The sequence below is a fragment of the Spodoptera frugiperda genome, chromosome 21 (assembly GCF_023101765.2).
Source record: "Spodoptera frugiperda isolate SF20-4 chromosome 21, AGI-APGP_CSIRO_Sfru_2.0, whole genome shotgun sequence".
NCBI lineage: Eukaryota > Metazoa > Arthropoda > Insecta > Lepidoptera > Noctuidae > Spodoptera > Spodoptera frugiperda.
In genome coordinates, this window is record NC_064232.1 from 2206726 (window position 1) to 2219320 (window position 12595).

Below are 12595 nucleotides of genomic sequence, written 5' to 3' on the forward strand. Positions count from 1 at the left end.
GTTAATGTAAGTAGCTTAATAATAGATTCTTTTTAAATATACTTTTTAAAAGTATTATTTAGTGTTTTATTTAATTGATTACCCTTTAAAATATGTTTTTTTATTGAGTGTAACCTACATTCAGATCAGATTTTGCGTGTTTAATGCTTTGATGAAGTATGAAAAGCGGCATTGCATACATACATATCGTCACGCCTTTAATGTGAAATTGGCACTGCCAACTCACAATTTATGTTGTAAGTCCCATGTAATAGATGGTGAGCCTATTATATACCGGGCACAAAAACTGAGAAATCGAAAAACCGAAAAATAAAGGAAAAATATATATTGTAATGTCTGCCTTTTCTTTATGGGACAAACCGTCCCCAGCCTTCCAAAACTGCTTCATCTCCTGTAAGTATCTACAGTAGATACAAACATGAAAACACCGGAACACTGAAGTCCGGCGCGTCCCAGGGACATGAATCCCGCAACGAAATAAATCAGGAGATTTTATTAAGAGGGGAAGAAAAAACGATAGTATCTGTAGATATTGCGTCCAACAAATAAAAGCCCAAAGGTCTCGAACTTACAAAGCGATAGCATGCACGAAAACACTTTAGAATGAAGTTAGGAAGATGGAAGAATATAAACTAGATGAGAAATGGAAAAAAACAAGTTACTTAGATAGAATTAATAATTATTAGCGAAACAACGTGCCCTTGGTGCAATTTAACGCAGGAGACAGAATGACTGAAACATTGCTTGCCTGTCTGGCTTATACGTATAAGCTGTTCAAATCACCATCTCTTTTCTTCCTGTGGGTATAATAAGAGTAGATTATTGAACTACGGGCATCAGCTAGTCACTACACAGTATATAAAACGAAGTGGCTTTCTCTGTCCCTATGTCCCTTTGTACGCTTAAATCTTTAAAAATACGGAACGGATTTTAATGCGGTTTTTTTTAATAGATAGAGTGATTCAAGAGGAAGGTTTATAATATGTCTAATATGTACATGCATAATATATCATGGGGTTAGTAAAAAAATAAAAGTCGTTGTGTTCTTGAAGTATTTTTTTTTTCGATTTATAATATTATGTATTTTACTTGTATTTTTTTTTGATATTTACAGTTTGAACCTTAAACTATAGCATTTTTAGGCTCAATTTACACCCTTGCAGAATGGAACGAAATAAAAGCGTCAGTTTCGCCTCATGACGCGGAATTCGCGTGAATTTTCGAGCGTTCCCGCGAATTCACGTCACCTTATTGTTTAGTCTTTTTTTTTTACTTGACTTGAATGACGGTTCGCGCTACTTCTTGAAGATTCCATTGACCGGCCATCAGGGAATTCTCAAGAATGCGCGAGGAATCGGCAAAAGACGCGATTCGTCAAATTTTTAGGCTCATAGGTATTTAAGTAATTTGTGTGTTATACAGTTGATATAAAGTTCATTATACTATGCACAGTTCCGTTATAAAAGGTATTTCCATTCCATTCCGGTGGTGGTGTAAATTGAGCCTTAAGGACATAACAAGCACCGCTCCAACCCAGCAATTAAATTGTCATTTAAATTTGAACTTAAAATCGTATGTTATATGATATATTTCATAACGTCAATACAAAAAAGCCGGAGGAGGGTGGCTAGCACACGGTCCTCTTGAGTTGTAAAAGAGGCAACCGTGAGCTTCCAGCGTGCGGGCGGCGTGCTTACCACTCGCCGACAGCGAGCCGGGCGGGGGCGACTCGCTCGTCAGCGGCAAACGAAACAACATCGCATCTTTTGCCGTCGGCGCGCCGACTCCAAGCTTGCACCGCGCTGGCGACCCACCGTAAGCACGCTGGCAGCTAGCGGTCCTAGAGCTGAGCTAAAACCGTGCTTGTGAAATTTGCTTTGACATTTAGAGTCTAGTCTAATTACATAATTGGTACATAGATGAATCCTGTCAAGTTACCCCAAAATGTTACCGTTATTTTTAATATTGTTATAAGATTTTCTCCTGTAATAACTTTGTAGTAAAGATAGAATAAATAAATCACTTTTAAAAAAGGTATCCGCCTTCATTTTTCTTTACCATCTCCTTTTTTTTTAAGTCAGGTTCCTTAAAACCTTCTCCTAAGTCTAATAAATACTATGTTGAAAACCACATCGAAATCGGTTCAGATAAACGCGAGATAATCGCTCACAAATATACATACATACTTATAAGTGAAACTGAGAACCTTTTTTGAAATCGGTTAATAAAGGTATTTTTTCATTTTATAAGCATTGGATATATTTGACAAATGGAGTAACTAGATTCACTGCCCACTATATAGGTAACAATAGGTAGGTATATACAATTATTCTTTACAAACATACCAACATCGAAATATTTACATGGCATCTCTTACAAGACGATTTAAAAATAATATGAAGCGTTCATTAACTAAAAATCACGGCGCAGCCTGCGAGACGTCGCCGCGTCTGCGCACGCTGCTCATGATGAAGAGTCCCTCTGTGACTCGAAACTAGTAGAGCTTTTCACCATTAATTTACGTATGTAAACTGTGATTTTTAGTTAATTTAATATGTCTCAAGATAGTTATTACAAAAATTAAGCATTCAAATCTTTGTTTTGTCTAGCACCTTTTTGAAATATCTTAATTAAATATGACATACTTACAATACATATTTTCCAAATGAAAATAGGTATGAGGCCTCCGGTAACCTAACTTACACGACGAAAGACAACGCAAGCGTTGTTTCACGTCGGTTTTCTGTGAGGCCGTGGTATCACTCCGGTCGAGCCGGCCCATTCGTGCCGAAGCATGGCTCTCCCACACTCTAATTACCTATAATATCTCCTCTTTGTATGTGCTTCATGGATAAAACTCTTTTAGTATCTAATTCCATTTCTTGATCATCGTCGTCGGTGGGACAAGTATCCAAGATTGGATCGCTTCTACTCATAACATATCTGGCTTACTGGATATTACATCATCGTTAACGTCACGCCTTTTATCCCCGTCATACAATGTACACCCACTTTCAGAATTTGTGTTATAAGTCCCATGTAATAGGGGGTGAGCCTATTGCCATATACTGGGCACAATATCAGACTCGGTGATACCACTGAGAAATTTTCTAAAATTCGAAAAAAATACCCAGCTATAGTTTGCTCGACTCGGGAATCGGACCGGAGACTCCTTGTTAGGCAGTCGCACTTGCGACCACTCGACCAACGAGGCAGGATGTTACACTTAATACACCTCCTCAATCATGCACCTCCGCCTAAATCGATTACATCTGCCTTTTGACCCATCGAAATCGGCCTATCTACTTCTAACAATCAAAATTTAACCCTATTTACAATAATTTTAAAGTATATTATATGTTGTATATGTTAGAGTCGTAATTTTTATGTGGTTTCAAAGGTTCGTAGGTCCATTCTTCGTCCGAAGATGCTTGGTTTTCATTATAGTAGATTTCTGAAATGAAAAATACAATTTTAGTTCCTTTTGTCAAATATAAATATGCTTTATAGGGTGACTGGTAATTAGTGAACGATATTTAAACACGTGATTGTATTGTTTCATTAGCACGCCCGCGTATATGTAGTTCCAAAATACCTACTAGTCTTCCGATAACGCGGGCGCGGGCGCCTCGCTGCTAACAGCTGATCATACAAAAGTAAGCGCGCACGAAATTTTGTTGTTTCGTTATTGTGATCAAAATAAAACTAATAATAATGAATATACATTGACTGCACGGTTGGCGCGGTGGCTGGGCAACTGGTTGCCGTGCAACGTGGCGCGGGTTCGATTCCTACACGGAACAACACTCTGTGTGCTCCACAAATTGTAGTTTCGGGTCTGGGTGTCATGTGTATGTGATGTGAACTTGTATGTTTGTAAACGCACCCACGACACAGGAGAAAATCCTAATGTGGGCAAACGGTTTTCGAAAAAAAAAAAAAAGTTTGTTTAGGAAAGTTGTTTGTAATTATGAGTACAATCACGTGTTTAAATATCGTTCACTAATTACCAGACACCCTATGTAGAAAATCTCTATTATTAATATCTATACAAACATGTAATCTATACAAAAATGTAGAAACTGGCACGTTAAGCTATCTATTAAATATTAACAGATTTTCGATTTTATTACAATGTATCAGAGTTGAAAATCAGTTAAAGATTGGTATACATAAACATGCGGGGCGTCTGTATAAAAGGAAAATTGGTACTAAATATAACATAATCATGTATTTACCTTCCTGCATTGGTTGTGGCTGTGGCATCTGCGGCTTTGATTTTGCAGTAAACCCTGAAAACATGAGATAATATGTTAAAAAGGGTCTATTTACTACAATTTTCTACTATTCCTAAGTTACTGATATTAATGGAACCTGCTTTAGCGTGCTTTTCCATCAGAGATCTACTATGAACATGTAATAGCTAAGCTGTGAAACTATGTGACCGTTTCCACTGATACTACGCTATGTAGCTGTGCGAGGAAGATGCGCGGCTCGAGTATGCGATGTATCGATAGTAGGGAAGAAGCCATTCATAGCACGCGTCTATAGCACACATCCATAGCACACATCCATAACACGCATCCATAGCACGCATGTTTCAATATAAATTACACAGCAGCAAGTTCGCTTCTACCAGTGCTAAGCTATGTGTACCAATGAATAAGTATGACTGATGGAAGCCAAAGGCATCTACAGAAACGTAGCATAGCACATCTCTGGTGGAAAAGCAGCTTAAGACATGGCAACCCTTTTTTTTGTTTTAACCAGTTAACTGACGGACTAATTAGATTTTTAATTTTCATACCCTATTATGTCACATTTTGTGCATTGATAACTTGTAGGTGATTGATAAATAGTACTTACTGGGCTTCGCTGCACTGGGGTCTGGTATTGAGACGATTGGCACTTGTTTTACTGTGGAGAAAGAAAAGAAATTATAAGAATTTGAAGTTGAAGTATGGGAGAACCATGCTTCGGCACGAATGGGCCGGCTCGACCGGAGTGACACTACAGCCTGACAGAAAACCGACGTGAAACAACGCTTGCGTTGTGTTATCTGTGAGTGAGGTTAGTGTAGGCCCAATTACCCCCTTCCCAATCTTCCCAATCCCTGATTCCCCAACAACCCTTAAATTCCTAACTCCCAAAAGGCTGGTAACGCACTTGTAACGCCTCTGGTGTTTCAAGTGTCCATGGGCGGCGGCGATTGCTTACCATCAGGTGTTCCGTCTACTCGTTTATCGGCCTATATTATAAAGAATTACACTTTTTATGATGACTAAAGGTACAAGTTGGAAGCGAGAGACAAGAAGCAGCAGCGGACTTCGTATTGACGCTTCATGTCGCCACGACACGTTGTTATGGCCTGTCACTGCAATCCTGATTTCGAACTATTTTTTTTTTTTTAAATAAACGTTGCCCCACATTAGGATTTTCTCCTGTGTCGTGGGTGCGTTTACAAACATACAAGTTCACATGCACATGACACCCAGACCCGAAACAACAATTTGTGGATCACATAAAGAGTTGCTCCGTGCGGGAATCGAACCCGCTACCCGTTGCGCGACAGCCAGTTGCCCAGCCACCGCACCAACCGTGCAGTCATATCGTCGTCATCGTGCACTATAATTTAATTAAGTTCCTTCGGGTCTGGGTGTGATGTGTATGTGAACTTGTATGTTTGTAAACGCACCCACGACACAGGAGAATATCCTAATATTGGGCAACATGCTTTTTTTAAGAAAAAGCGGGTTGTCTAGTGGGATCCTGGTTTAGGAACTTAGAAGAAGATATCACAAGTAGGAGAAGATAAAGAAGTAGCTTACCATTATTTCGTTTTCTGAATGCTTCTTCCAATTCATTGTTTCTTGATACAGTTGCTGATTCTGGAAAACAAAAAATAACTGACTTTGAATTCTGTGACTTTGACTGTGACTTTGAATTCGACGTATTCCTCTCGGGAGGTGATAATACAACTAATTTCTTACAAAATTAACCCTGAAGTCTCTGATCCGAAAGTGGCTAGTTTCTGAGATCTTCAACATTTTTGGTTTTAGTCAAAAATTCCCGAATCACGACATATACTGCTATAACTGGTAGCAATTTTGGGTTACATCAATGGCTTCAGAAAATAAATAGAAGACATGATGTGGTTTTAAGAAAAATTTAAATAACGGAATACGTACCGATCCCAGCTTGCCTCCTTTTCAAGACCTGCTCCAGTTCATTCACCGGTGCAGCAGCTGAAAGAAAACAGTTCTTTAGAATTTGTGGACTTTTGTGACGTAAAACAATGTAAGCGTTTTCTGTGAGCCAGATCACCTGATGGTAAGCAATGCCGCCCTTGGACAGAGGCGTTACAAGTGCGTGGTGTCTTTGCCGTACGTTGGGGGTTATTGGGGAATCGGGGATTGGGAAGGGGAGTAATTAGGCCTCCAGTAACCTCACTGTCGGTTTTCTGTGAGGTCGTCGTATTCCATCGAGCCGGCCCATTCGTGCCGAAGCATGGCTCTCCCAGATTTAAAAGCTGTTGATAATCTCTATTTCTTCATATTATTAAATGTAACTTACGATGTGGCATTTGAGGTTTGGGAGTGATGGGAGGTCTGGCACCTCTTCTGGCCTTCAGTGTATCCTCCTTCACATTGACCAGGTTTGCTGTGGGCACCTTCTTCGGAGGCATTGGTAGTCTAGCTGTGAAGAAAATAAGATATTTCAAATTTTGTTATAACTGTCGTGAGACATACTAAATTAATTATTATGTTATCGGCTTACTCACGTAACTGTTTGACGAGGAACTCGACTAGTTTCAAGTATCAATGCTAGAGGCTTATGTTGGTGGATTGAGGCGAAATGCTGCTCATGAATATGAGCCTCTAGCGTGGTTCGAAACTAGCCGATAATATAATAATTTTGAATTTGATTTTGACGCCAATATTGACTAATGTTAAGTTTTATTTTAGTTTTCATTATGTAAATGTGATTAAAATTAATGTCTCTGTCATACACGATCCAGGGTGCTTTCCCACCAGAGACTACCAATCATATTCATTAGTGTACATAGCTTAGCACTTAGCACTCCGTTTCCTGGCTGTGTAGCTAAGCTATGTTTTTTATATGGAACGATGCGTGCTATGGATGGCTTCCCCACTATTGATACATCGCATACTCGAGCTGCACATTTTCCTTGCACAGCTACTTTGCGGCGGCGCATCTTACTCAGTATCAGAAAAGGTCACATAGTTTCACAGCTTAGCTCTTACATCTTCCTCGCATAGCTTCATAGCATATCTCTGGTGGAAAAGCACCAGAAGAATGTGACGCGGGAGTACTCTACCATCTTTAAAGAAGCTTGATTATGTAACTTACGTGGCATTGTGTGGCTGGCTACTGGCGGTGGCTCGTAGGTGTCCATATCATCATTCATTTCTGGAAAACAAAGGAATGTGTTAATAGCTACTTAATTTATCACTCAATTTTAGTGTGAGTAAGCCATGCTTCGGCACGAATGGGCCGGCTCGACCGGAGTGATACCACGGCCTCACAGAAAAACGACGTAAAACAACGCTTACATTGTGTGAAAGTGAGGTTACCGGAGCCCCAATCTGGGCGAGAAGGGGTGTCCCTTCTCAATCCCCGATTGGGGCTCCGGTGACCTCACTTAAATTTCCAACCACTAGACCATCAGAGGCGTTACAAGTTGTAACTCTGATGTTTCGGGTGTCCATGGGTGGGGGCGATTGCTAACCATCACGTGATTCGTCTGCTCGTTTACCGGCTTATAGCATAAAAATATCAACATCATCATCAGCAGCAGCCAGTAATAGTCCACTGCCGCTGTCCTCAATATATAAGGGGTAAGTAATAAATTTCGATTTTTAGCAGGTAAAATATTAACAGATCCTGATCCGGAGCTGCGGACCTGATCCGGAGCTGCGGACTACCTAGCGGGTTTACCGGGGCTCCGGCTCGAAAAGCAGAAGAAGGAACGGGGTGGTTTTTAGTCAGTAAGAGTCTGACACTCCCTCTCGCCTCGCCCAAGGCGGTAGAAGTCATTGGATGATTTTCCCCCTCAAAAAAAAAAAGATATTAACAGATTTCGAAAAAAATAAATGTATTTTAAGTAATCCTGTTCCCACAGCGGTTTGATTTGTCCACATCAGGGCAACAACTACTAAGTACAGACTGTAAATAATAATTAATATAAATATGTAATCAAAAAAATGCCATATTTTTTTCATAAAAAAAGACGAATCATAAACACAATTCATACAAAATTGCCCCACATCCTATAACAATGTGACATACGAGTATAAAAATTTATAAAAGAACTAGCGGACCCGACAGACGTTGTCCTGTCTACACGTCTTTAATTTGAAAATTTGTCGGATCCAATGTAAAACATTCCAAAATCAACAACTACTAATAAATTAAAAAAACATTGTCCAGCGGACAAAATTGTGAATCTAAACCATTCTCAGATCCCCTTGAACACACACAAAAAATTTCATCAAAATCGGTCCAGTCGTTTAAGAGAAGTTTAGTGACATACACACTTACAGAAGAATTATATATATAAAGAAGATATCGTGGGTTAAGAACTAGAGTAGCGTAAGGGCAAAAACTCTAAATTTTTTTTTTTTGCTATTCGCTTTTTCAATCCTCGTATTTGTATGTGCCGAAAAACTAGAACGATGTAGTGTGTAGATTGCTTAGTACAATAATAACGCATAAAAATTAAAGAAGTTTGTTTATTGCTAAAAGGAAGTATTTCTACTTACAATAATCTTGACATTATTTTGTCAATAAAGTTATGAGCACAACGATTGTAACTCGACTTACGAGCGCATAGGACACCGAATTATGCCCTCAATGTAATCTCTCAAATGGCGTATCTTGTCATACGTTATTAACGCAGAAAGTTTGATTTTGTAACCTTGTAATTTTTCTCCGTGCCAAAAAAACCTAAGGGTGGGTTACGCTACTATTGCACTAAATAATTAAAGTAATGCAGTCCGTTATTATGACGTATGTCAACCAGTTTTAGAAAAATATATATTTTTAAATGAAACCGTTTTTTTTATTGACCATGAATTTACAGTATTCTGCAGCCAATAAATAAAGCTTTATTTTAAGTAAAAAACAGATATACAGATACTATAGATTTTGCCATAAAAGACCTACAAGTTGACGGTAGGTAAATTTGAATTGTTTTTCGGCTCTCCTGAGAAGTTGTTATTTTGCCCTTACGCTACTCTAGTTCTTAACCCACGATATGGCATACTTCCTAACTTAAGTAATTTTTTTACACCTTCATATGAAAAAAACTGCTATGAAAATAGTTCAGGCGCACTAGGCACATGGACCAATTTAAATACAATGATTTTTATTTGGAAAGGCACCTCTGAGCTATAGGGGTACCTATGGCTATAAAGTCAGGTCTCCAGTCTCCAGCTAATAAGTTATTTTGTTCAATATATCTCGTTGTAACAGGACGTGGGGAAATATTAGTATATCTCCTTATCACAGTAATCGTATTTTTTTCTTACGTTCATAAACTTCGTAGTTGTCTTGTGGGGGCAAAGGCAGCGGGGGCCGGCTCGCCATATCACGATCTGGAAACACAAATGTAACGTCACATTCAGTGAGAATTAATATAATATAGATAGATACCGTTGAAAGACGGTGAAGGAAAACATCGTGAGGAAACATCCTTTGAAGCTGCGGAGTACCTAGCGGGTTTACCGGGGCTCCGGCTCGAAAAGCAGAAGTAGGAACAGGGTGGTTTTTAGTCAGTAAGTCTGACACTCCCTCTCGCCTCGCCCAAGGCGGGAGAAGTCATTAAATGGTTTTCCCCCCTTAAAACATCTTAATAATATTTTAAATTTACAACATAAAATTTTAAAAACTATAGTTTCCCCTAATATAAAAATACAATATTACGATAATATAAACGGTTTGTTCAAGCACTGCAAAGTCTTGCCAGTTCATACACATGTCAATTTTTTATTGTTAAAAGATCAATTTTTCAACGAGTCGCTACGAACCAAGATTGAACATCCTATATATACTCGGGCTAATTCTGAGAATCGGCTCCGTACGCAGCGCGCTAACAATGCATATGGCGAGCGAACTATTGGTTATATTGTACCAAGACTTATTAACACAAGTGTGGGAGAGCCATGCTTCGGCACGAATGGGCCGGCTCGACCGGAGTAATACCACGGCCTCACAGAAAACCGACGTGAAACAACGCTTGCGTTGTGTTTCGTTGTGTGAGTGAGGTTACCGGAGGCCCAATTCCCCCTTCCCAATCTTCCCCATCCCCATTCCCGAACAACAACCCTTAAATTCCTAACTCCCAAAAAGCCGGTAACGCACTTGTAAAGCCTCTGGTGTGTCAAGTGTCCATGGGCGGCGGCGATTGCTTACCATCAGGTAATACGTCTGCTCGATTACCGGCATGTCCCATAAAAAAAAAGAAGTAAAAAAAAATGTATCACACCTAAAAATATAAAATGTAAACTTAAGGAATATTACCTAAGTACTATTAATTAAGCAAAATTATTGTACCTACCTCCATATTGTAACATTTAAGGCAGATTCCATAGCACGGTTCTAAACCTTAGTGGTTTTTTGGTTGCTATTTGTTATTTATTGTATTATTGTTTTGTGTAAATAATAAATAAAGTAAAAAAAAAAAAAATAATATCATACAATACAATATTTTCCAAAGAGAAATAAGTATGATGATAATTAATATGGTTAATTTGCGTAGTTGTGGTAGTCCGGAGTAAAGTACCAATGTAACCTTTTACCGAGACTTAACAAACGGTGAAGGAAAAATCGTGAGGAAACATGAGAATGCAGGCTTAAAACCTACCAACGGCAAAGTACCAATGTGACTTTTTCCGAGTTATATGTACTTTCTAAAATTATTTAGACACCACTGACAAACGGTGAAGGAAAACATCGTGAGGAAACCTGGGCTTATAATTTTTGTGAATAAGTTTGAAATCGCCAACCCGCATGCAAGCGTGGTGATTAATGCTTAAAGTTTCTCCGTTTGAGAAGAGGCTTTTGGTCAGGTGGAAAGTTATAGGATGATGTGACATGTGTGAAGCGTGATAATTATGGCAAACCCCTCCTGTACGGAGGAGGGCTGTAGACTCTCAAGGGCTGTTACTGATGATGATGATTATTACGATTAAAACATGAAACAACGCTCACGTTGTGTTTCTTTGTGTAAGTTAGGTTACCGGAGGTCCAATTACCCCCCATCCCAATCCCTGATTCCCAAACAACTTTAAATTTCTTAACCCCCAAAAGGCCGGCAACGTACTTGTAACGCCTCTGGTGTTTCAAGTGTCCATGGGCGGCGGCGTTTGCTTACCATCAGGTGAACCGTCTGCTCATTTATCGGATTATTCCATAAAAAATAACAAACCTGGCTGTCTTGGGAAGGAGTGTGTATGGTCCATGCCTGGGCTTCGGTTTAGGGTGGCTCCATGCATCGGCTGGTGCATTCCCATACTCCGGTCCATTTGTGGTGTACCTAAAAAAATTGTATCGTGTCGTCACGCCTTTTTATCTTTGTAGGCAGAGGTGCACATTATGGCACGTAATGCCGCTATACACCGCGATGGGCCGGTGGCCCTGGGCGACAAAGTCTGGGGGGCGCCAATAAAATTAAAAACTACTACTAACACTTGATATTGCTTCCCTCACGTGGGCGCCACAATATTTTCGCCCGGGGTGTCAGTGGCCCTTACGCCGGCACTGTATACAATGTACATCCACTTTTTACCATTTGTGTTATAAGTCCCATGTATTAGGAGTGAGCCTATTGCTGTGTACTGGGCACAATTCCAGACTCTGTACTGTTTGTTACTGAGAAAATTTCGAAAAACTGAGAAAAGTCCAGTAATAGTTTGCCCAACCCCGAAATTAAAACTTCGACTAATGACACAGTTTTATCATGAATAAAATATATGACTAGTTTAAAAGTATATTCTACCCTACAATAGGATATTCTCCTGTATCGTGGGTGCGTTAACAAACATACAAGTTCACATACATAGGACACCCAGACCAAAAGCAATTTTTTTGTGGATTACACAAAGAGTTGCTCCGTGCGGGAATCGAACCCGCAACCCGTTGCACGGCTACAAGTTGGCTAGCAACCGCGTTGTTTGTTTGTTTGTTTGAATGCGCTAATCTCCGGAACTACTGGTCCGATTTGAACAAAAAACATCACGCCATGACCAATATGAGATACATAGCTAGTTAATTATAAAGAATGACTTACGTGGCATCGTTGATATAGCTGGCGGATTTGGAGGAAACAGATGTTTTCGACCTAAAAAAAAGAAACAAATAATTTTATAATGCTCAAACTCAAGTCAGCAGTGGTGACTTATAGGCTGTTGATGTGATATGTAATGTGATATATCCTTCACAAACAATAGGTGGCCTACAAATGACAAATGCTTGCATCTTGTTTAGTAACAATAAAAACTGTCGAGCTTTTTCCAACAAAAATGTGCTATGCTACGTTGCTGTAGATGCGTTTGGCTTCCACCAATCATATTCA

The 12595-nt window shown here is 39.4% G+C and overlaps 2 protein-coding genes and 1 long non-coding RNA gene across 6 annotated transcripts in view; 2 read left to right on the forward strand and 1 right to left on the reverse strand.

Annotated features, from left to right (window-relative positions):
• Positions 1 to 12595, forward strand: part of LOC126912031 (uncharacterized) — a 129663-nt gene that overhangs the window by 109518 nt on the left and 7550 nt on the right. The gene's annotated exons all lie outside the window — the stretch shown is intronic.
• Positions 1 to 12595, forward strand: part of LOC118280349 (uncharacterized) — a 180825-nt gene that overhangs the window by 28684 nt on the left and 139546 nt on the right. The gene's annotated exons all lie outside the window — the stretch shown is intronic.
• The window catches only part of LOC118280461 (uncharacterized), a 28197-nt gene continuing 16656 nt past the window's right edge, over positions 1055 to 12595 (reverse strand). For 2 of the 3 annotated variants that reach the window (XM_035600501.2, XM_050702058.1), the window contains exons 9-18: positions 12311 to 12361; positions 11450 to 11557; positions 9552 to 9617; positions 7372 to 7431; positions 6574 to 6696; positions 6189 to 6245; positions 5829 to 5888; positions 4867 to 4917; positions 4239 to 4292; positions 1055 to 3454 (exon numbers count right to left, since the gene is read on the reverse strand). In XM_035600501.2, coding sequence (XP_035456394.2) covers positions 3354 to 3454; positions 4239 to 4292; positions 4867 to 4917; positions 5829 to 5888; positions 6189 to 6245; positions 6574 to 6696; positions 7372 to 7431; positions 9552 to 9617; positions 11450 to 11557; positions 12311 to 12361 — 731 coding nt within the window. In that variant the 3' untranslated portion in view covers positions 1055 to 3353. The remainder of the gene's footprint in view (positions 3455 to 4238; positions 4293 to 4866; positions 4918 to 5828; positions 5889 to 6188; positions 6246 to 6573; positions 6697 to 7371; positions 7432 to 9551; positions 9618 to 11449; positions 11558 to 12310; positions 12362 to 12595) is intronic. The other variant, XM_050702059.1, reaches the window with a different exon arrangement.